Source organism: Mya arenaria, chromosome 16 (assembly GCF_026914265.1).
Source record: "Mya arenaria isolate MELC-2E11 chromosome 16, ASM2691426v1".
NCBI lineage: Eukaryota > Metazoa > Mollusca > Bivalvia > Myida > Myidae > Mya > Mya arenaria.
This window is the reverse complement of record NC_069137.1, coordinates 10,864,008-10,891,387: the sequence shown is the minus strand read 5'-3', so window position 1 is coordinate 10,891,387 and position 27,380 is coordinate 10,864,008. Positions and strand designations below refer to the sequence as shown.

The 27,380-nt window shown below is 36.6% G+C and overlaps 1 protein-coding gene across 1 annotated transcript in view; it reads right to left on the bottom strand.

Moving 5' to 3' along the window:
* Positions 1-13,254, bottom strand: part of LOC128221393 (uncharacterized) — an 83,887-nt gene extending 70,633 nt beyond the window's left edge. Inside the window, exons 1-2 of the mRNA XM_052930006.1 lie at positions 13,202-13,254; positions 12,408-12,511 (exon numbers count right to left, since the gene is read on the bottom strand). Coding sequence (XP_052785966.1) covers positions 12,408-12,511; positions 13,202-13,254 — 157 coding nt within the window. The remainder of the gene's footprint in view (positions 1-12,407; positions 12,512-13,201) is intronic.
* Between the last annotated feature and the right edge of the window lie 14,126 nt (positions 13,255-27,380).

Sequence of the window (27,380 nt, the reverse complement as noted above, 5' to 3'; positions counted from 1 at the left end):
GCAGCGCATAAACGTTAAGCGGTAAACCAAACAGCAAACGTTCGCCGCAAACATCTTTACTGAACGCGTTGCTGATCTCTAGGACGTCATGAAGTCAATTAAATGTATATGAGATGATTGTATTCCCACTTAAGGTTTAGCTAAATGTACACTCTGTGTCTGTGTAAGTGAACATCGATCGTTCACGATTGAGATCGCAGATAATCGATAGTAAAATGTCGGAAACGATTATCGGTATATGGCATTCTTTAACATTTATATCATATTTTGTAGATAACACATTTCTATTAATTTTGTATTCAGCTGAAATACCAAATCTTATTGTTGAAAGGATATACTTCTAAGGAGCAAACATAAATATCACTATAGAAACAATGACGATTCAATGTGGAATCAATGTGAAATGCACTGATATTTGTACTACATTTTCATGTGAATCTTCTGTGGACTTTCCAAGCAAGTTCCTATAACATCAGAAATCGCGTTTGTATTCCTTATATGCTATGTTCACTTAGTTTAAGCATTGTAATGACCATTTGATTTCGATGAACATGATCCAACTATCTTGACCGATTATTTGCGTTGATCGAATATAACTTTGGATCAATTTCTTATACCTTAACAACAAATGAATCAAATACAGAATGACAAACATTAAACGGATACCCCAAGACACACAATACAACACAATCGATCTACATACAAACCAAGTCGGCCATCAATGTTTGCCTTGTTGTCACCATAAAAAAGCCGTCTTATTACTGATAACAGTGGAACGTTGAAATCATCGTATTGTTAGATTGGCGTTTATTAAGAAAATCATTTGAATTTGTACACTCAGTATGACTTCCATTATTGATTGACCACATTAATGAACAGATCACCAGGCAACACCATTCCCCATTGCAGTACATTGACTACCTTGATAAATACATAACCAGGCAGCACCATTTCCCATTGTGGTACATTGACTACCTTGATAAATACATAACCTGGCGGCACCATTTCCCATTGTGGTACATGGACTACCTTAAAGAACAGATCACCTGGCAGATCCATTTCCCATTGAGGTACATTGACTACCTTGATAGATACATATTCAGGCAGCACCATTTCCCATTGCGGTACATTGACTACCTTGATAAATACATAACCAGGCAGCACTATTTCCCATTGCGGTAAATTGGCTACCTTGATTAATACATAACCAGGCAGCACCATTTCCCATTTTGGTACATTGACTACCTTGATAAATACATAACCAGGCAGCACCATTTCCCATTGCGGTACATTGACTTACTTGATAAATACATAACCAGGCAGCACCATTTCCCATTGCGGTACATTGACTTACTTGATAAATACATAACCAGGCAGCACCATTTTCAATTGCGGTACATTGACTACCTTGATAAATACATAACCAGACAGCACCATTTCCCATTACGGTACTTTGACTACCATGATTAATACATAACCAGGCTGCACCATTTCCCATATTGGTACATTGACTACCTTGATTAATACATAACCAGGCTGCACCATTTCCCATTACGGTACTTTGACTACCATGATTAATACATAACCAGGCTGCACCATTTCCCATTACGGTACTTTGACTACCATGATAAATACATAACCAGGCTGCACCATTTCCCATATTGGTACATTGACTACCTTGATTAATACATAACCAGGCTGCACCATTTCCCATTACGGTACTTTGACTACCATGATTAATACATAACCATGCTGCACCATTTCCCATATTGGTACATTGACTACCTTGATTAATACATAACCAGACAGCACCATTTCCCATTATTGTACTTTGACTACCATGATTAATACATTACCAGGCTGCACCATTTCCCATATTGGTACATTGACTACCTTGATTAATACATAACCAGGCTGCACCATTTCCCATTACGGTACTTTGACTACCTTGATTAATACATAACCATGCTGCACCATTTCTCATTGCGGTACATTGACTACCTTGATTAATACATAACCAGGCTGCACCATTTCCCATATTGGTACATTGAATAACTTGATTAATACATAACCATGCTGCACCATTTCCCATATTGGTACATTGACTACCTTGATTAATACATAACCAGGCTGCACCATTTCCCATATTGGTACATTGACTACCTTGATTAATACATAACCAGGCTGCACCATTTCCCATATTGGTACATTGACTACCTTGATTGATACATAACCATGCTGCACCATTTCCCATTGCGGTACATTGACTACCTTGATTGATACATAACCAGGCGGCACCATTTCCCATATTGGAACATTGACTACCTTGATTAATACATAACCAGGCTGCACCATTTCTCATTACGGTACATTGACTACCTTGATTAATACATAACCAGGCTGCACCATTTCCCATATTGGTACATTGACTACCATGATTAATACATAACCATGCTGCACCATTTCCCATATTGGTACATTGACTACCTTGATTGATACATAACCAGGCTGCACCATTTCCCATATTGGTACATTGACTACCTTGATTAATACATAACCAGGCTGCACCATTTCTCATTGCGGTACTTTGACTACCTTGATTAATACATAACAAGGCTGCACCATTTCCCATATTGGTACATTGACTACCTTGATTAATACATAACCAGGCTGCACCATTTCTCATTGCGGTACTTTGACTACCTTGATTAATACATAACCAGACAGCACCATTTCTCATTGCTGTACTTTGACTACCATGATTAATACATAACCAGACAGCACCATTTCTCATTGCGGTACTTTGACTACCATGATTAATACATAACCATGCTGCACCATTTCCCATTGCGGTACATTGACTACCTTGATTGATACATAACCAGGCGGCACCATTTCCCATATTGGAACATTGACTACCTTGATTGATACATAACCAGGCGGCACCATTTGCCATATTGGTACATTGACTACCATGATTAATACATAACCATGCTGCACCATTTCCCATTGCGGTACATTGACTACCTTGATTAATACATAACCATGCTGCACCATTTCCCATTGTGGTACATTGACTACCTTGATTGATACATAACCAGGCGGCACCATTTCCCATATTGGAACATTGACTACCTTGATTGATACATAACCATGCTGCACCATTTCCCATTGTGGTACATTGACTACCTTGATTAATACATAACCATGCTGCACCATTTCCCCTTGCAGTACATTGACTACCTTGATTGATACATTACCATGCTGCACCATTTCCCATTGTGGTACATTGACTACCTTGATTGATACATAACCATGCTGCACCATTTCCCATTGCGGTACATTGACTACCTTGATTGATACATAACCAGGCTGCACCATTTCCCATATTGGTACATTGACTACCTTGATTAATACATAACCATGCTGCACCATTTCCCATATTGGTACATTGACTACCTTGATTAATACATAACCAGGCAGCATCATTTCCCATATTGGTACATTGACTACCTTGATTAATACATAACCATGCTGCACCATTTCCCATATTGGTACATTGACTACCTTGATTGATACATAACCAGGCGGCACCATTTCCCATATTGGTACATTGACTACCTTGATTGATACATAACCAGGCGGTACCATTTCCCATATTGGAACATTGACTACCTTGATTGATACATAACCAGGCGGCACCATTTGCCATATTGGTACATTGACCACCTTGATTGATACATAACCATGCTGCACCATTTGCCATATTGGTACATTGACTACCTTGATTGATACATAACCAGGCGGCACCATTTGCCATATTGGTACATTGACTACCTTGATTGATACATAACCATGCTGCAAAATTTCCCATATTGGTACATTGACTACCTTGATTAATACATAACCATGCTGCACCATTTCCCATTGCGGTACATTGACTACCTTGATTAATACATAACCAGGCTGCACCATTTCCCATATTGGTACATTGACTACCTTGATTGATACATAACCAGGCTGCACCATTTCCCATATTGGTACATTGACAACCTTGATTAATACATAACCATGCTGCACCATTTTCCATTGCGGTACATTGACTACCTTGATTGATACATAACCAGGCTGCACCATTTCCCATATTGGTACATTGACTACCTTGATTGATACATAACCAGTCGGCACCATTTCCCATATTGGAACATTGACTACCTTGATTGATACATAACCATGCTGCACCATTTCCCATTGCGGTACATTGACTACCTTGATTGATACATAACCAGGCTGCACCATTTCCCATATTGGTACATTGACTACCTTGATTGATACATAACCAGGCTGCACCATTTCCCATATTGGTACATTGACTACCTTGATTAATACATAACCAGGCAACACCATTTCTCATATTGGTACATTGACTACCTTGATTAATACATAACCAGGCAGCACCATTTCCCATATTGGTACATTGACTACCTTGATTGATACATAACCAGGCTGCACCATTTCCCATATTGGTACATTGACTACCTTGATTAATACATAACCAGGCTGCACCATTTCCCATATTGGTACATTGACTACCTTGATTGATACATAACCATGCTGCACCATTTCCCATTGCGGTACATTGACTACCTTGATTGATACATAACCAGGCGGCACCATTTCCCATATTGGAACATTGACTACCTTGATTAATACATAACCAGGCTGCACCATTTCTCATTACGGTACATTGACTACCTTGATTAATACATAACCAGGCTGCACCATTTCCCATATTGGTACATTGACTACCTTGATTAATACATAACCATGCTGCACCATTTCCCATATTGGTACATTGACTACCTTGATTGATACATAACCAGGCTGCACCATTTCCCATATTGGTACATTGACTACCTTGATTAATACATAACCAGGCTGCACCATTTCTCATTGCGGTACTTTGACTACCTTGATTAATACATAACAAGGCTGCACCATTTCCCATATTGGTACATTGACTACCTTGATTAATACATAACCAGGCTGCACCATTTCTCATTGCGGTACTTTGACTACCTTGATTAATACATAACCAGACAGCACCATTTCTCATTGCTGTACTTTGACTACCATGATTAATACATAACCAGACAGCACCATTTCTCATTGCGGTACTTTGACTACCATGATTAATACATAACCATGCTGCACCATTTCCCATTGCGGTACATTGACTACCTTGATTGATACATAACCAGGCGGCACCATTTCCCATATTGGAACATTGACTACCTTGATTGATACATAACCAGGCGGCACCATTTGCCATATTGGTACATTGACTACCATGATTAATACATAACCATGCTGCACCATTTCCCATTGCGGTACATTGACTACCTTGATTAATACATAACCATGCTGCACCATTTCCCATTGTGGTACATTGACTACCTTGATTGATACATAACCAGGCGGCACCATTTCCCATATTGGAACATTGACTACCTTGATTGATACATAACTATGCTGCACCATTTCCCATTGTGGTACATTGACTACCTTGATTAATACATAACCATGCTGCACCATTTCCCCTTGCAGTACATTGACTACCTTGATTGATACATAACCAGGCGGCACCATTTCCCATATTGGAACATTGACTACCTTGATTGATACATTACCATGCTGCACCATTTCCCATTGTGGTACATTGACTACCTTGATTGATACATAACCATGCTGCACCATTTCCCATTGCGGTACATTGACTACCTTGATTGATACATAACCAGGCTGCACCATTTCCCATATTGGTACATTGACTACCTTGATTAATACATAACCATGCTGCACCATTTCCCATATTGGTACATTGACTACCTTGATTAATACATAACCAGGCAGCATCATTTCCCATATTGGTACATTGACTACCTTGATTAATACATAACCATGCTGCACCATTTCCCATATTGGTACATTGACTACCTTGATTGATACATAACCAGGCGGCACCATTTCCCATATTGGTACATTGACTACCTTGATTGATACATAACCAGGCGGCACCATTTCCCATATTGGAACATTGACTACCTTGATTGATACATAACCAGGCGGCACCATTTGCCATATTGGTACATTGACTACCTTGATTGATACATAACCATGCTGCACCATTTGCCATATTGGTACATTGACTACCTTGATTGATACATAACCAGGCGGCACCATTTGCCATATTGGTACATTGACTACCTTGATTGATACATAACCATGCTGCACCATTTCCCATATTGGTACATTGACTACCTTGATTAATACATAACCATGCTGCACCATTTCCCATTGCGGTACATTGACTACCTTGATTAATACATAACCAGGCTGCACCATTTCCCATATTGGTACATTGACTACCTTGATTGATACATAACCAGGCTGCACCATTTCCCATATTGGTACATTGACAACCTTGATTAATACATAACCATGCTGCACCATTTTCCATTGCGGTACATTGACTACCTTGATTGATACATAACCAGGCTGCACCATTTCCCATATTGGTACATTGACTACCTTGATTGATACATAACCAGGCGGCACCATTTCCCATATTGGAACATTGACTACCTTGATTGATACATAACCATGCTGCACCATTTCCCATTGCGGTACATTGACTACCTTGATTGATACATAACCAGGCTGCACCATTTCCCATATTGGAACATTGACTACCTTGATTGATACATAACCAGGCTGCACCATTTCCCATATTGGTACATTGACTACCTTGATTAATACATAACCAGGCAACACCATTTCTCATATTGGTACATTGACTACCTTGATTAATACATAACCAGGCAACACCATTTCCCATATTGGTACATTGACTACCTTGATTGATACATAACCAGGCTGCACCATTTCCCATATTGGTACATTGACTACCTTGATTAATACATAACCAGGCAACACCATTTCTCATATTGGTACATTGACTACCTTGATTAATACATAACCAGGCTGCACCATTTCCCATATTGGTACATTGACTACCTTGATTAATACATAACCAGGCTGCACCATTTCCCATATTGGTACATTGACTACCTTGATTAATACATAACCAGGCTGCACCATTTTCCATATTGGTACATTGACTACCTTGATTAATACATAACCAGGCTGCACCATTTCCCATTGTGGTACATTGACTACCTTGATTAATACATAACCAGGCTGCACCATTTCCCATATTGGTACATTGTCTACCTTGATTAATACATAACCAGGCTGCACCATTTCCCATATTGGTACATTGACTACCTTGATTAATACATAACCAGGCTGCACCATTTCCCATATTGGTACATTGACTACCTTGATTAATACATAACCAGGCTGCACCATTTCCCATTGTGGTACATTGACTACCTTGATTAATACATAACCAGGCTGCACCATTTCCCATATTGGTACATTGACTACCTTGATTAATACATAACCAGGCTGCACCATTTCCCATATTGGTACATTGACTACCTTGATTAATACATAACCAGGCTGCACCATTTCTCATTACGGTACATTGACTACCTTGATTAATACATAACCAGGCTGCACCAGTTCCCGTATTGGTACATTGACTACCTTGATTAATACATAACCAGGCTGCACCATTTCCCATATTGGTACATTGACTACCTTGATTAATACATAACCAGGCTGCACCATTTCTCATTGCGGTACATTGACTACCTTGATTAATACATAACCAGGCAGCACCATTTCCCATTGTGGTACATTGACTACCTTGATTAATACATAACCAGACAGCACCATTTCTCATTGCGGTACATTGACTACCTTGATAAATACATAACCAGGCTGCACCATTTCTCATTGCGGTACATTGACTACCTTGATTAATACATAACCAGGCTGCACCATTTCTCATTGCGGTACATTGGCTACCTTGATAAATACATAACCAGGCTGCACCATTTCTCATTGCGGTACATTGACTACCTTGATTAATACATAACCAGGCTGCACCATTTCCCATATTGGTACATTGACTACCTTGATTAATACATAACCTGGCAGCACCATTTCCCATATTGGTACATTGACTACCTTGATTAATACATAACCAGGCTGCACCATTTCTCATTGCGGTACATTGACTACCTTGATTAATACATAACTAGGCTGCACCATTTCCCATATTGGTACATTGACTACCTTGATTAATACATAACCATGCTGCACCATTTCTCATATTGGTACATTGACTACCTTGATTAATACATAACCAGGCTGCACCATTTCCCATATTGGTACATTGACTACCTTGATTAATACATAACCAGGCTGCACCATTTCTCATTGCGGTACATTGACTACCTTGATTAATACATAACCAGGCAGCAACATTTCCCATTACGGTACTTTGACTACCATGATTAATACATAACCATGCTGCACCATTTCCCATATTGGTACATTGACTACCTTGATTAATACATAACCAGGCTGCACCATTTCCCATATTGGTACATTGACTACCTTGATTAATACATAACCAGGCAACACCATTTCCCATTTTGGTACATTGACTACCTTGATTAATACATAACCAGGCAACACCATTTCCCATATTGGTACATTGACTACCTTGATTAATACATAACCAGGCTGCACCATTTCCCATTGTGGTACATTGACTACCTTGATTAATACATAACCATGCTGCACCATTTCCCATTACGGTACATTGACTACCTTGATTAATACATAACCAGGCTGCAACATTTCCCATATTGGTACATTGACTACCTTGATTAATACATAACCAGGCTGCACCATTTCCCATATTGGTACATTGACTACCTTGATTAATACATAACCAGGCTGCAACATTTCTCATTGCGGTACATTGACTACCTTGATTAATACATAACCAGGCTGCAACATTTCCCATTACGGTACTTTGACTACCATGATTAATACATAACCATGCTGCACCATTTCCCATATTGGTACATTGACTACCTTGATTAATACATAACCAGGCTGCACCATTTCCCATATTGGTACATTGACTACCTTGATTAATACATAACCAGGCTGCACCATTTCCCATATTGGTACATTGACTACCTTGATTAATACATAACCAGGCTGCACCATTTCTCATTGCGGTACATTGACTACCTTGATTAATACATAACCAGGCTGCACCATTTCTCATTGCGGTACATTGACTACCTTGATTAATACATAACCAGGCTGCACCATTTCTCATTGCGGTACATTGACTACCTTGATTAATACATAACCAGGCTGCACCATTTCTCATTGCGGTACATTGACTACCTTGATTAATACATAACCAGGCTGCACCATTTCCCATATTGGTACATTGACTACCTTGATTAATACATAACCAGGCTGCACCATTTCCCATTACGGTACATTGACTACCTTGATTAATACATAACCAGGCTGCACCATTTCTCATTGCGGTACATTGACTACCTTGATTAATACATAACCAGGCTGCACCATTTCTCATTGCGGTACATTGACTACCTTGATTAATACATAACCAGGCTGCACCATTTCTCATTGCGGTACTTTGACTACCTTAATGAACATTCACCAGGCAGCACCATTTCCCATTACGGTACATTGACTACCATGATTAATACATAACCATGCTGCACCATTTCCCATATTGGTACATTGACTACCTTGATTAATACATAACCAGGCTGCAACATTTCCCATATTGGTACATTGACTACCTTGATTAATACATAACCAGGCTGCACCATTTCCCATATTGGTACATTGACTACCTTGATTAATACATAACCAGGCTGCACCATTTCTCATTGCGGTACATTGACTACCTTGATTAATACATAACCAGGCTGCACCATTTCTCATTGCGGTACATTGACTACCTTGATTAATACATAACCAGGCTGCACCATTTCTCATTGCGGTACATTGACTACCTTGATTAATACATAACCAGGCTGCACCATTTCCCATTGCGGTACATTGACTACCTTGATTAATACATAACCAGGCTGCACCATTTCCCATATTGGTACATTGACTACCTTGATTAATACATAACCAGGCTGCACCATTTCCCATTACGGTACATTGACTACCTTGATTAATACATAACCAGGCTGCACCATTTCTCATTGCGGTACATTGACTACCTTGATTAATACATAACCAGGCTGCACCATTTCTCATTGCGGTACATTGACTACCTTGATTAATACATAACCAGGCTGCACCATTTCTCATTGCGGTACTTTGACTACCTTAATGAACATTCACCAGGCAGCACCATTTCCCATTGCGGTACATTGACTACCTTGATTAATACATAACCAGGCAACACCATTTCCCATTGTGGTACATTGACTACCTTGATTAATACATAACCAGGCAGCACCATTTCCCATTGCGGTACATTGACTACCTTGATTAATACATAACCAGGCTGCACCATTTCTCATTGCGGTACTTTGACTACCTTAATGAACATTCACCAGGCAGCACCATTTCCCATTGTGGTACATTGACTACCTTGATTAATACATAACCATGCTGCACCATTTCCCATTGCGGTACATTGACTACCTTGATTAATACATAACCAGGCAGCACCATTTCCCATTGCGGTACATTGACTACCTTGATAAATACATAACCAGGCAGCACCATTTCCCATTGTGGTACATTGACTACCTTGATTAATACATAACCAGGCAGCACCATTTCCCATTGTGGTACATTGACTACCTTGATTAATTCATAACCAGGCTGCACCATTTCCCATTACGGTACATTGACTACCTTGATTAATACATAACCATGCTGCACCATTTCCCATATTGGTACATTGACTTCCTTGATTGATACATAACCAGGCTGCAACATTTCCTATATTGGTAAATTGACTACCTTGATTAATACATAACCAGGCTGCACCATTTCTCATTGCGGTACTTTGACTACCTTAATGAACATTCACCAGGCAGCACCATTTCCCATTGCGGTACATTGACTACCATGATTAATACATAACCAGGCTGCACCATTTCCTATATTGGTAAATTGACTACCTTGATTAATACATAACCAGGCTGCACCATTTCCCATTTTGGTACTTTGACTTCTTTGATAAATACATAATCAGGCATCACCATTTCCCATTTTGGTACTTTGACTACCTTAATGAACAGATCACCTGGCAGCACCATTCCCATTTCGGTACATTGACTACCTTGATGCATAGATCACCTGGCAGCACCATTTCCCATTGTGATACATTGACTACCTTAATGAATAGATCACCTGGCAGCACCATTCCCCATTTCAGTACATTGACTACCTTGATGCATAGATCACCTGGCAGCACCATTTCCTATTGTGATACATTGACTACCTTAATGAATAGATCACCAGGCAGCACCATTCCCATTCTGGTCTATGTATTCCTTAAAGACAGGAAGGGTATATCTCAACATTACTATTACAAACACTGAACAAGGGCTTTGGTTATCCACACATACACTTGGACGCATTCCACAATTAATTATTTTACACCAGTATATGTATTCATTTTTTACCATTATTTGTAAAACACCGCAGGAATTGGACACCGGTATAACGAAGTATCTGTGTGCATGCAACATAAGACAAAATTTGTAAGACACACCCGATAAAATGTGTCCAATCATTGATTAGCAGAAATGCACAATAAAGAGGGCAAGCGAATGTTTTGAATGAGTTCTTACAGTCGTTTAATTGCTAAAAGTTATAGTTCATGTCACGTAAACTTTTTCATAGCGTCAATGATAGAAAAACTTCTTTAACATTCAAATCCCATTAAGGCATCTACATATACCGCCAAGTTTTTCAAATGTACTGCTTTGACGGAATTCCGGTCCCGATTTCTCGAACAAACTTCCACCCAATATGATAGTATCAAGCTTGTTTATCTAATTTTAACAACATGAGTGCTTCTCAAATTGTGTAGAGTGTTCAGCCATTTAAAAGAAGCTATACAATATACAATCATCTCTTTTTTTAAAAATCGGGTATATGATTACAAGAAACATGAGCTCATTGATCTATTCAACAAAAATTGTAATTATCACGATAAAATATTTTTTATGTTAAAAAAATAATTAAGGAAAAGCTGCTCAAGAAAAAAATACTCATTTCAGGCTTTCTGTCATTTGTCAGTTGTTCTTTATCATTTTTAAAAGTTTAATAGGTAATTTCAAGCTGATTGAGTTTAACGTTTTACCCCCAACTACATCGACTATACCTTATACGACATAACTTACCAACACAGCATTTCTGATAAAAGCAAAATCCACACGCACCAACACACAACATGGCGGCGATTGCGCAGACGATGGCGGTCATCAGAATCGCTGTCTGAGCAGTACTGAAATATAAATATTTACATATTAACGAAACGCGATATTTCTATAAATTATATGATTTAAATATAATTGAGTCAAAACATAAGTTTTTTAAGGATATTAATGTCAGCTCTAAAAACCTTTTGCATAATATTGTAAGGATTTTAGTTGTTTCCATACCGTTGTAAGGACTTTAGAAGTTTAATGATATTAATGTAATAACATAAGTATTTTGTGATAGTGATGTAGGAACTTAAGTAGTGTTGTGTTGTGATAGTGTGTATGTGATATTGATGTAAGGTCTCTAGTATCTATATGATGTCGATGTTAGCAGTTACGTTTTTTTTGTGTTGTATTGATATTGGGATTTTAGTATCTTTGTAAAAGTAATGTCAGGACGTTAGTTTATTTGGTATAATGATGTCAGGACTGTAGTATGTTTGTTATATTGAATTTAGGACTTCAGTATTTTGTTAAATTGATGTAAAAGCTCATGTTTTTAATGAAAATGATCTCATGAAGTGATAATTCTGAAGCACGATAACATTAAGACAGCAGTGTTTATAATTATGGTCTTAAATATATTTATATCAATACAGTTTACTTTGTGTATGTCTGACGATAGAAAAATGATAAATATATTATTTCCAGGGTTCTAGGTCAGCCTTCCGAATAGTAAGTACTGACTGGTTTCACAATATTTTTACACTAACCCTTCGTTGTCCCGACCACCATCAGACTGACCATCTGAAACCTCTGAAAACATTAAGGATTGATCGTCATATACAAGTATTAACGCTATTTATTCGCCGATTTGAAGAGTTGATGTGCCTGCGTGCCGCTAACACACTTGTCAGGACAACTATTATATTAATTGTTTCGGTGCCCTTTTTGTCGTCTGGCGTGTTTGTTAAGTTGGAGCCAACACGCAACATGCGGGAGAAAAAGCTGTTATTCTTTTCGGCGCCCTTTGTTTGCTGTTCCGGCGTATTTGCGGCACCAGGGGGAACAGTCAGACATTATACGTGTTTCCTTTCCTTGTATAGCCTATTGTGTCCCTTCTCCTTTCTCAAGTATTGTGCCAGTAGACCGGGTTGTAAATTATTTATTATTTAAAACAAACTTCAATATTTGTTTCCATTGCGGACTAGTCGAAACCTTCTGGTTTTGGCTGCATAAAATAATGACGTTACTTATTACACTTGCATTATAAAAGTATGCACATTATATAACTAACGCGCATTTATGCCTAAGCAGTAAGAATTCGCGATAATAAATAACAACATCAGCGTTTCTCTGGCCATTCTACATCATCGTTGGCTAAACCTGGAATATATCAAGATAAAGATTGTTAATAAACTAAATTGATTGCTTTTAAGCACATAGATAGTTGGTAATTGTATTATCGTTGGTCACATCTGGAAGTTCTAAAGGGAAATTTATAGCCATTAAATCTCAACACTAAAGTACACCGCCTGGATTATTGATCACATCTAAAAGTGTTAAGAAGAGAGGACTCAATAATCTTCATTTGACAACTCTTAATATCAACGTTTGTGGTATTATTTGTCTGATGCTCTGTTAAACTTTGTAGCAGTTTCATTTCCATAACCTTAAAACGTAATGCTAATGCTAAAGTAGTTGGTTACTCGGTCTCGAAGTCCAAACCTACATCGCTATAAATTGATATAATTATATTCAAAGCACGAAACTGCTATATGCCTTTACCGTTAATTTGGTCCATAAGACCAAACTTACGTCGTTATAAATTAACCTGATATAAGTATCTTCTAAATCACAAAACCACGCGATATAGCCCATATGCCTTTATGGTTTACCTGGTCTAGTCAACAAAACCTACATCGCTATAAATTGATACAATTATGTTCTAAAGCACATAAACACGCGATGTAGCCTATATGCTTTTTACCGTTTTAAGAGATTGAACTTTAAACTTCTGGACTATTCGGATTGTCAAGCCATTTTGTATAAATACAGAATATCGAAAATAATTTACATTTCAATAAACATGGTATACTCTCCTCGAAGGACAAAACCTTGAAACATCATGTCCATGCTAGTCAGATAACATCGAACAAATACTACTTGTAAAATAAGTACTCCTAACCATGGGTTTTAGGATGAATGCACTCAAATACTACCATATTAAAAAACACGACACACGACTTTCTAATTCTCCATTTCTCATGACATCATTTTATCCGACTCGGAGTATAATTGCTACAGATTTCAATGAGACTGGTTATTCTGTATTTCCGAAGAAGACACATGACGTTAATTCACCAGATCTGACGACGTGGAATTCCCAGAGTATAGTTACTACAGATTTAAATCAATTATTTTTAAACATCAATATAACAGGATAAACTGAGTATATCAAATTGAATACGTTGTTCTACGATATATGACTAATTAGTTTTTGCAAATCATTTTGCAAAATAAGATAATTTGGACATTTAATTAATCTGCGTATTTTCTTCTGAGTATTGTTTGCTGGCTCTTTGCCAATAAAGGTTGTTTTGAAAGACAAATAGTGCTGCACTGGCTATCCCTTAGCAAGGCTTAAATCAGGTCGATGGTAACATACATTAAAGGGTAAGGGAAATAAAGGTAAAGATCAATAAAATATATCCCGTATTTTTGTTAGGGGCGGGGATAGGGGGGGTGGGGAAAGTGGAGGGTGGCTTTTTCAGACGGTCGTCATTTAAATGATTGTCTTATTATATTTTATAACATTATGCATTCTTTTAATGAGTCCATAAATGGCTTCAGTCGTTTTAGACACAGATACAACAATTAAATTATCCATTTACATTAATCATCAAACTGTTTAACAAACACAAAAATGCTTTTGCAGAAATAAAATTAAGGTTATATTCGTTCACTAGTTTCATTTATAGACGGCTGAACTTCGTAATAATAAAAATCTCCATTTGGGTGATTATCCTAATTGCACAGGGCTGATAACGTTGAAATTCTTTCAATATACTCGTAACTCGTTTATCAAATGATCAAAAAATATTATCACAGTGTGCAGGCTGTGTTTATTGTGTAAACAGCACATTGTTTACACTAACACTTGGACACGATAACCGCTTCATTCAGATAAACATGCCCTTCGTTTACAACGTATTACTACTAAGGACAGAAGCCGCGTTGGTTTTTGGAAACACACATTTTATCGAAAGATGTATAAACTTAAACTGGTTATAAGCAATTTATTCTTACATTTTTAAACTGGTTTAAAGAACGAAGATTGGAGCCGGTAAATATGTATTAGATACATTGGTTCTATGTGTGTTCATAATTAACTCATACACGCATCTTACGATATTAAAACGTTAAACGTCATGTACGAATATTAAACAAGGTTTCGGGATATCAAATAAACTGTCATGAAATGTATAGTTGTTTTGGGTGATATATTCGTCAGTCAAATAAAAATATTTCACTGTTTGGTTTACCAGTATTTATTACAGAAAATATTGAACACAGTAAATAAACATTTGAAAATACAGAACTGCATACATATAATATATTGAGTGAAAGAAACGCATGAACAGTGAGAAAATTACAGAATTGAGAGTTGACCATAATTGGTTTTACTAAGTCTCTCTTCTGTTTTCATTGATAGAGGTATGGTGGGTACAAATAATTAAAAAATATTCAGGAATTGTTTGATATACTACTGCTGGTACGAAGTAATAGAAATATCCAAAAATAACTGGTACAATATGAGTATTAAGCCATGTTATGGTGGTCAGATGCTATATTTATAAAAATATAATTTCTTACAAAATACACGGAGGTTAGGGTGGTTTGATAGTAATGATAGAAATGATGAAAGGAGGTGGAGGAGAAAAAAGAGGGGGGGGGGGCTAGTCACTCACAGTACTCAGAGATTGTTGGAATGTTTGTAATCGGTATGTGCTAGCGCTTAAAGCGTTTTGTACTAGATATGTATGTCTGTACATATTGAAAAATAGTCTTGTTAACATCTGGTGTGGCATTTTTATCGCCAAATAGCTAAAGTTGCAAAGTGACATTAAATTGAGGTCTGAGGCTAGTAAGCAATGCAATTCTCTGGTCGACAAATAGAGGACAAGTTAGAAAATAGTGATATGAATCTTCGATTTCTCCACAGACACATACAGGACTGTCAATGATATTTTTTGAAAACAGATGTTCATGTAAAGAACTACAGTGCATGCGAAGTCGTGCGTGTTGAATGGATATGTCCATTGGTCTGAAACGACCGGGTTATTTTTATTAAGTGCATGCTTAAAAGAACAAAGCGATTGTGTTTCTCTAGTTGAATCGGACAGAGAATTCCATAACGATATTGTTGAAGGAAGAAAGGATGAGGCGAATTGTCGAGAGTTACACTGAAAATTGCGTATGTTGCGAGCGTTTATTAATCTGTATGTCGTTACATCACCAACAAATGATGGCATCATGTCATTTAAACAAGGAGGTGCAAGTGAGTGGTGCATTTTAAAAAGTAGACAAAGTTTGTGTTTTTCGCGTCTATACTTAAGGGGTTCGAGACCAGTTTCCCTGTAGAGATTGTTTAGCGACACCAACTGTGTTGCACCTGATATTATTCTAGCTGCTTCAGTTTGGATTCGTTCTAGATCTTCAGTTGCAGTTTGAGTTATGTTGTCCCACACAATGTCAGAATATTCAAGAATGGGCCTGATGAATGTTTTGTACATAATTTCCAAGTATTTTCGATCGAGTGTAAACTTGAATTGCCTCATGATATTGGTTCGTTGCCATGCCTTCTTTTTGATGGTGTTTATGTGTTCATGCCCGTTTGCTTTCGATGATAGTGTGATTCCAAGGTGCTTATGATTTTCGACTTCCTGAATTGGGACGTTGTTAATGAAGAGAGGTGGGTGGTATAGCCTGTTTTGTTTTCGTGAGAAGAGAAGTGATTCGGTTTTTGATGGATTGAAAGTGACAAGCCAACGTTTAGCCCATTCGTTTATTTTGTGCAGGTCGGAATTAAGAGTGATAGCAGCTGCTCTAGGATCGTCACCAGCAATATATAGGGTAGTATCATCTGCAAAAAGCTTAATGGTGGATTTGATATCATTGACAATGTCGTTAATATAGACAAGAAATAAGAGTGGCCCTTGTGGAACACCAGCAGTTATTGAAACAGTGTCGGATTGAACACCGGAAATGACAACACATTGTTTTCTATTAGAAAGGTAATCGCGAAACCAATTGAGAAGGCGTCCAGAAATACCATTTTGTTGGAGTTTAGATAGAAGGCCTTGGTGCCAGACTCTATCAAAGACTTTCGAAATATCACAGAAAATGGCTCTTATTTCTTTGCCTTGATCGAGGGCTTGGCAAAATGAATGATGGACAAATGTAAGTTGGTTGACAGTGGAGTCGTTTGGGATGAAACCAGATTGAAATGACGTAATAGCATTGATTTGCCAAAGGAAGTTAAACACGTGTTTATGGATAATTCTTTCTAGAACTTTACTAATGACACTTAGAAGAGATATAGGTCTGTAGTTCCCAACATCCTGGGGGTCATTTTTCTTAAAGATTGCACAAACATGTGCGAGTTTCCATTGTCGAGGGACCTTACTATCCTGCAACGAGTGATTGAAAAGACCTGCTAAGGGAGTTGAGAGCTCTTTGGAAACTTCTTTAAGAATTGTACCGTTTACAAGATCTGGTCCAGAGGCTTTGCCGTTCTTAAGAACATGAAGAGCGTCAGACACTTCATGTGGAGTAATAACGATATCAGATAATAGGGCAGTGTCGTCATTGCTATCGATATTAGGAAGGTTGGCAGTGGAGCTGTCGAGGTTACTTTGAGATTGAAAAAAAAACCTGTTAAGGATATTTGCTTTGTCATAGTTGTCCTCATATATTTGGTTATTGTGTATCAAGGAGGGGATATTTTGTTTAGCGCTCGTAGGCTGCATAAATTGCTTGATAAGTTTCCAAAAAACAGTGTTGTGATGTTGTTCACGTAATGCAGATGCTATTTTGTTGAAATGAGAGTGCTTTGCTGAGCGAATTAGATGATTTGTTTCGTTGCGTAACTGCTTATAGGTTGCCAGATGTGCCGGGTTCTTGGTTTTCTTGGCTGTCTTGTATGCCCTTTTACGACGGCGGATAGATGTACGAATTTCGTTGTGAAACCATGGAGAGTGTGATGTGCGAATAGGGACAGTTTTGTTTGGGATACATAATTCACAGAAGAACAAGAGTTGTTTAGTGAAAGTTGTTGCATGGACATCAATATCCTGATCAAAACATGTATTCCAGTCAAATAAGGAAATCTTATTACGAAGTAGTTCATAGTTTCCATCCGAGTATTTCCATATTGTTCGCTTAAACGAGGTGTTAACTACTTTGTTGTACTTAAAACAACAAAAGATTGGACAGTGATAACGTATTGACTGGTCAAGAAACGGTTCACCAACCCCAGATATTGGGATAAGCTCAGGTGAGGAGACTAAAATGAGGTCAATGAGTGATTGGGAATTTTCTGTGAAATGAGTGGCTTCATGAATAACTTGAAAAAGACCATATTTCAAGGAAATGTCGTTGATCTTCTGTTTGGTTGGATTCTTAAATTGATCGAGATTAAAATCCCCACTAACAAGAATATCTTTAATTCCAGTATCAAACGCGAGACCAATTGACTAGTTGATGAGATCCAAAACCATTGCGTTTGAGTTAGGTGGACGATAGAATGAACCAAAAAGTATATGTTTTTTTCTTACTATGATTTCGAGCCAAATAACTTGGCTATCAACTAGTTCAAGATCATTTCGGCGAAATGCTGTTATGCTGTCCTTGACATAAACTAAGACCCCACCATGGCTGTCAGAAGGACGATCTCGCCTAAATGGAATACTGTAGTTACGAAAAAGTATATCGTGAGATGCAACGCTGTCGTTCAATCATGTTTCAGTAAATGCCAGTACATCAAAGTAATTTAGCTCTTTTTTGTTTATAAAACTTTGAACATTGTAGTGAACCATGGAAAGATTCGAGTCTGATAACTGGTAGTTCGACGAGCATGTCGAGGAAGAGAATGAGGAACCCGGATTTTCGTGAATGTCGCCAGACAGGATTAATAACATACTTAACCATGTCAACAGTTCGAAAGAGTTTAGGAATTTTAGACCTTTAGTTCGTGATTGATAGTATCCGAACAATCCCACCCGTAGCCTATATGTGCAAATATCGACGTTCATGTTATTGCCGTGTGAAAAAGAATATATAGAGTGGTATCCCTGAGTACTTAGTGACAAAGGAGGGTTCGGAGAAGAAAAAAGAGGGGGAAGTGGAGGTCGGAGGAAGGATGCGGGGGTGGGGAAAGAGTAGTGCAAATTTTAAGATGTGTTATAATAAAGGGATGCTTGTTTGATGGAGAAAAATAAACGAGTTGGCTTAAAATCTAAGGAGTAATCAAAAATTATAATTGGGGATAATTGAATTAACAATTAACAACTTTTAAATGTAAACAATTAATCTCAAGGGGATCAAGTACATCATTAGATCACAAAAACTATTGATGGTAGCAATCGCAGCTAATTCGGTCGCACGCGCCGATGATTGACAGGTGTCATGAGATTTTGGTCAGGGAGTGCAGACAGCGAGCAGAGAGAGGTCACGGCTAAGAAGTAGAGCATGGGATATTTAATAGTTATCACTTAAATGAATGGAATATTTCCTAAAAAGAGGGTAAGTGAATTTGTTTTTTGAATGATTATAATAAGTTATTGAATATTTGATTTATTAATTTGAATTAATTATGTATACGATACTTTAGATAGACATGCTCTTTAATTTGAGGTGTTTTTACTTTCAATGTGGTAAAACATCATTTTTGAAAGAGTGCAGTATTTCTCATTAAACAGCTTAAAAGAAAATGAAGTGTTGAGTTTTGAAGTCCATTAAAAGTGTGAGGAACATAACATTGGCCCGATTGTTCAGAAAGTCGCTAGAAGTTAGCGATTCGTCAAATTAACAATCGCTACATTTTTAACGTATCGCTTGCTAAAAAATTGCTAAAATTCTGATTGTTCAGTCTATTGTTATCGCTATCGCTAACTAATAATCGTTAAACTATTTAACGATATCGCTAGGAAATTTAGCGATATCGCTAAATTTTAAGCGACAAATGTATAATGGGGTTGACCCATAATGCATTTGCTTTTTCCCACAATGCATTTAAATGCATCAAGTATTACCCACAATGCATTGAAAAAAACATAATGGCTGCCCAAGCAGACAACACTTTGTCATTGTCAGAAAAAAATAAGAAAAGAGGTTGCAACTTTAGTGCATATGAGAGGGAAATTCTCATAACTGAATATGAAAAAGTAAAGGACAAATTAAATAACGCAAAGGTCTCACAAGATGCGAAACAAAAGATGTGGGATTGTATTGGAAGTGCTGTTTCACTTGCTAGAGTTGGGATAAGAACAGGAAAAGATGTGAGAAACAAATTTCACAACTTGAACCGGGTTGCAAAGTCAACAGAAATGCAACAAAGAAAGCATTTGAAGGGAACAGGGGGTGGACCACCATCTGAAAAACCGCCCGAGGAGGTGCTTCGCCTTATTAACATCAATAAGGCAGACCCAGGCTTCAGTGGGATTCCTGGTGGGCTAGAAACCACAATTGCAGCAGAGAAGGGTATAAGACTTCTTAATTCATTGTTTATTTATAGATTTAATCATCAAGTACTACTTAATTCATTAAGTATCATGTTTATTTACAGATATATTTCTACACTATCAAACGCTTATTAAAATATTTCCGTCTGCTATAAAGATACACAAATGAACTCGACATGTTCTAAAAATAGAAAATGGAATTCCTACCTCCATTTTGTTTCCATGCGGAGTGTGAATATGACAAATCCTTGAATAATGAAAAGATGTCATGATAATTTACCATAGTCAATTGTCCATGACATAAGTTCATACCTTTGCAAATACATGCTACGTGTCGCAGCTTCAAATATTATCCAGTAAAGCGATTTTTTCTTCCAGCGCTTGCCAACTTCTGTCATGATTCATGTGCCACTTGATTGTAGAATGGTTTAACCGGTTTATGTTATTAAAATTCGAATGTCACAAACTTTTAACACGATGAAATAATCATTAAATCACAAACAGTTGTAAACAAATAAATGTGATACATGTTAAATGTATCTTTTGCAAGCATTTATATCATTTTGTTTAGATCTATTAATTTATTTATTTAAAATTATAATCAAGCAATTCTATATTTCATGATAGTGCCTTCCCTTGATATTTGAGGCCCTGACATGGGGTCACCATAACCCATTGTATAAATAAAATCCAAATTTTGAGACGGTTATTAGTATTGAACTGCTTCGATACAGCACATTAGATGCAATAGATTTTATTTTATCCTTTCAATTTAACTTTGTTTCATCTATCATCTAATCAGTGATAATGTGATGTTGGTTACACTCATAATTTTTATATTTTTTAATACATATTGATGATTTCGCACCAATCACATTTGGAATCCCAGCTACATCCGCAAACCCTGCCATAATGTTGCGACGGGTGTCCATTCTAGTCGGCCAACGTATAAAGCGATCTTTCATCTCTACAAGACCTTCTGATACATGTTTTACCACGCGACAAACTGTCGCCTTGTCGCGCCCCATGGTGTCCCCTACCACATCGAAAAATGCCCCAGTGGCATAATAACGTAGAGCAATGCAAACTGTACTATCATTTAAATAATTATAAAGCTCCTTAGCTTTACTTTTTGTTCATTTCTTGAGATTCTGTTTTCCACCGATATTTGTATTGAGAATATTTGAAGACGGGCCTCTGTTAAACACTACGAAACCGGTTTAGCAATACAAATATTAATCAATGCTATCATAAAATTGGATACAGAAATAAAAACACCAAGAAAACCGTGTATACATTTGTGGATTACACTCAAATTGCAAGACACATAAGGTACTTTACGATTTGATTCAATGCATTAATTAATCATTGTTTGAATCTTATCGTAGATAACTTGTATCTACCTGTAGATGACACAAACCTACTATCCGATATTCAATTTCAACAGTGGAAGGTAAATTTTGCTTTGTCATTCTGGCATAAGTATAAAATTAACAATTAATATCACGGGTCTATTAACTGATTAAAAGTCCATGTTAGTATTAATGATTGAAAGGTATGTCTATACCCATAAGTCCGATTATAATTCCTCTGATTAAATGAAATTTTTACCCAAAATGAAAAAAAGGTAAATATTTACCTGCTCTGCGGGATCCATGGCACAACCTTTACCGGTAGGTCTACGGAGCCTTTCTTCAAGCTGGTCATTTAAAAATTGCAACCCTTCCTTACCAAATCTGTACTTTGCACGCAGTTCCTTGTCTGTGAGAGTTTTATATACAAAATTTGGCCGATAAACACGTTTTTTCCTGATGTTTACATTCTGAGCACCAATTAATGCGGCCATTTTGTTTGTCGTCGTTAACCGTCGCTAAATTTTGGATATCAGGGTAAGAGGTGATTTAAATTTGTTGTAGGTTAACGAAAATGTTGACGATCGCTATTGCTAAAAAATTCTGAACAATCAGAAACAAATTAGCGAATATCATAACGATCGCTATCTGTTTATCGCTAAATTTAACAACGATTTTCGTCGTTAACTATTTAGCGACTTTCTGAACAATCGGGCCATTGTCTTTAAAAGATAGAAGGCCACAGTTCCATTTTGAGACAATACAATAAATACTTGCGTCAAGTGCAGCAATATGGTATTGTATGCCATAAGAGGTAACAAAAACTACTTATGACATTACTTTATCATATGCTACATGTTCATTTAATGTAACTTTATTGTATTGCCTATACAGTAGTATATGAAAATATATATGTGCAAATTAATTTCAAAAGAACAAGCAATGATAGTCATAGGTGATAGAGAAACCTTTGTAAATGTAATTCTGATTTTGATACTTTGGAGACAATATCACAGACACAAACTAGCGATGAATTTAATACTAAACAGTAAAGAATAAAAAAAATAAAAAATAGAAATATTGTCACAAAACCGACAAATCTAGCTACAGGTACAGATGGTATATGTTTGAAGTAAAAATTTAGGTACAGACATATCATACATGTTAAACATTTAACTTAGCATTATTTAGATAGATACCATGGTATACTGTATACATCTATGTGAAAAATAGATACTAACCTATATCACAATCAATGTATCACAATAATCAAATATAACCAGTAGGATTCAATCTTTATTATGCTATTATTGAAGTATTACTCAATTTAATTGTTGTGTATTTAATTAATATAAAACAACAACAAATGCCCAAGATTCATTATGTACAGTAAGAAGAATTTCTAAAATGGACTCTTTTATCTTAAGTTAGGCAAGTTTCAGAGATTAGAGAGAAATGTAGGCCCATGCCTCTAAGAGGTCAGTCACAATATGATCTTGCTATAGACATGTATACATATGTGAGACAAGCCTACACTGTTTCAAAAATTATGAATATGTATTTCAAACAAGGAAATGTGAATCTAACATATATATTAATTGGGCTATACTGATTTAAGTAAGATGCACCTAAATTACAAGCAAAGAACTAAATTAGATTAAACAAGATAATATATGTATTAAATAGATGATATATAATCTTGCTTTAAACATATACAGTATATGTGAAACAAGCCTTTTATACTGAGCTAAAAATTACAAACAAGGAAATGTGAATACAACATGTATATGGGAAACAAGCTGTCCTTATCTACCTATTGTGTACTTATATTACAGACTAGGGGATAAATATATATAATATATAGATAAAACAAGATAATACGATGACATGTATTTATATGTGAGTGAAATTGTTTTTCAAGGACACTTTTTATGACTTGTATTTATCTTAGGCAATGCACTGTAGATAAAATAGGGTTTACATGTATGTCTACATGTATGAGTATATGAGTCAAGAGTACTTATTCAAATTTGGTACATTTCTAACAAGTTGATGGAATTTTAAGTAAGGCAAAATTTACATGTTTGGGTAAATTAAAGATAATAGGAGTATTTGTATGTGAAATAAGGGTACTGATTATGCCTGGTATGTCTTAGACAATGAAATATAGATAGGACAAGATGGTACATGTATTTATATGTAGATCAAGGGAACATATGATTCATGGTTTACAGTTTCTAAAACAAGGAAATATATTACTCAAGATCATTCGAATGAAAACACAGTTAATTGCCAACTAAATGTAGGGAACATGCTGCATGACCGACCTTATAATTAACTCTATTATGTATATATTTAACCTATTGATTATAACTTACTGTAAAAGAATAGATGCATCTACGGTCGATGTTAATCGCAGCAAGATCCATGTTCTACCAATCTTATAAACATGTAGTGTGCTATTTATTGCTTAAAACCATTGTTTTTCTTTTCTTTTTTGTTTAAAGAGAAATACTGTTTGTTCAGTACTATCTGATGATCCAGTAGTGATTTAAGAGATCACTTCAACGCAAAATCGGCCTTGATGAAACTAGCCATTTTTAGGTTAACTAATGTGCTTGCATTACACGTGTATCTGTTAACATGTCATGGTTTTCTTGAGTCAAGGGAATTAACAAAGGTATATTTTAATGTAATTAAGTTCAGAAAGGAATAAGTTCTACAAGAACAGGTTTCGTTTAAGGTTACCAAATGATTGATAGTTTCCAAACAACAAGATAGTGTGGCTTCGTCATGATGGATAATGGCATATTTGTAACCAGAATTGTTTTTAAGAAAATAATTGTTAATTTACTTTTCTCGTTTGAAAAAAAAAACAAAACATGACCACAAATCTTCACTCTGAAGCCTGGAAGCGTTTTTGGATCAAAGCATTCTCATATTGTCGAATGTTTTTTTTGTGTGTTTGGATGTAAACGGTTTAAAAAACAGATCCCTACCAAAATAATTTCTGAAATTTGCTTAAATCCTTAATATAACAAACAAGAAAAATTATGTTCCTCAAAACTAAATGAAAAATATGTTTTTTTTAAAGTTTACCGTTAGTTGAAGTAGATGGAGCTACACACTCGACAGTTGCAAACACGCCCAATACAGCAACGCTGAATCCTATTGCCATGAAAGCGAGGATAAAATAAACAAGTATACAGCACCCCTAAAACAAAAACGCCAACACAATTTACAACACTTGAACATGTACATCAAAAGTACATGTATATGCTTATCATGCATTCCAATGTATCCTATTGATAAATAATGTAGTCTTTAGGTTAAGGTACAGTTGCGATTTTTACAGTCAATATTTTCAGCCTTACTGCATACACTATAATGTGTATTGATAATAGTAAGAAAATGTACTAGGATCACCTTGATCGACGTTTGGATTACGGTCAAGGTCATGTGCCCTACCGGGTCCGCGCTTGCGCATAAATATGCGCACCAACATTCCTACATGCACACCTTAAGGAAGGCGCGGACTCTGAACATCAGTAAACTAATTATTTCCCAGGTCAAGCCTTAACACCCGGCTCAGCTCACTCATGGAATCGATTAGAGCACTATCAAGCGCGTGCCTGGGCAGGTATAATCATGCGCAAGAAAATATTTGCATGACACCGCTAACTAACGAAAACAATTAGGCTATGACAATACATTGACTTCGTTTCTCTAGAAAGTCCAGCAGCGCTAAATGGCCCAGTGACTTTTTCAAAATAACTTTACTGCCGGTGATTGTTGAATTTGGGGGAATTTGGGGGGAAAAGGCGTGTTAAGTCCAAAAATGAGGATAAAAACAGGGTGGTAATTTTATTATAAATGATTTAATTTTCTGTTTTCGCTGAATTTATTACGACATTTTCCTTGGCACATTTTATTTCAGATATCCTTTTTAGGATGTTTAAAATAAACATCTTAAACGTTTTTGTATTTTGGGATTTAAAATAATAACCACAACTGGATGGGAGTTGGGATTGCGCTTTTTTTTAAGAGGAACGGCCGATAAAAATACCCCCAAAACGATCTCGGACTGGAGTGTATGCGTCATGTAAACTTACCCAGCCTGTACTGTTTCTGCCAGAAATTGAGTCCCGGTACATGCATATTGGACATATGGTCAAGAGAAGAGAATTTTTTTAGAGGATTTATGCAAAACACTGAGCAACATGTTACGTGCTTTAAAGCTGCACTCTCACAGATTTACCGTTTTGACAACTTTTTTATTTTTTGTCTTGGAAAGAGCATTTTTTTGCGAAATATCTACAACCAATGATAAAAGATTGCTGACAAAAGATCAGATCGCAGATTTTCATATTTCCGTTATATAAGTACATGTATATGTTAATTATGTACAATGTGTAGATACATAACTGTTTGAAGAGAAAGTCATATTCATACAAGTATGTACTAGCGATATATACAAATGTTCACCTTTTGAATGCAGTTTAAATGTACTCGTACTCTACAATTCAATAAAACAAAACATGAATTCATAAAAAAAGTTTTGAAACGAAAGTAAGTTTTTCTTAAGGTTTATCATTTAATAGAGCTAAACAATATCGGCTAGGCTTAGTGCTACATATTTCCCGACACAGCTTTGTCAGTCGGAATGTTCCATCATTTCGGAAATAGGTCTAAAACAAAACACAAAAACATAAATAAAATGAAAACTGTCAGGGGAACGTGACAAATGTCCACGATTGGGCCTTGTCGGAGTGATAACCAATTGAACTTTAAGCTACAAATATCTGCTACCAGAACTAAGACATCACTTCCTAAAATCAATGAAACGAAGTTGGAGC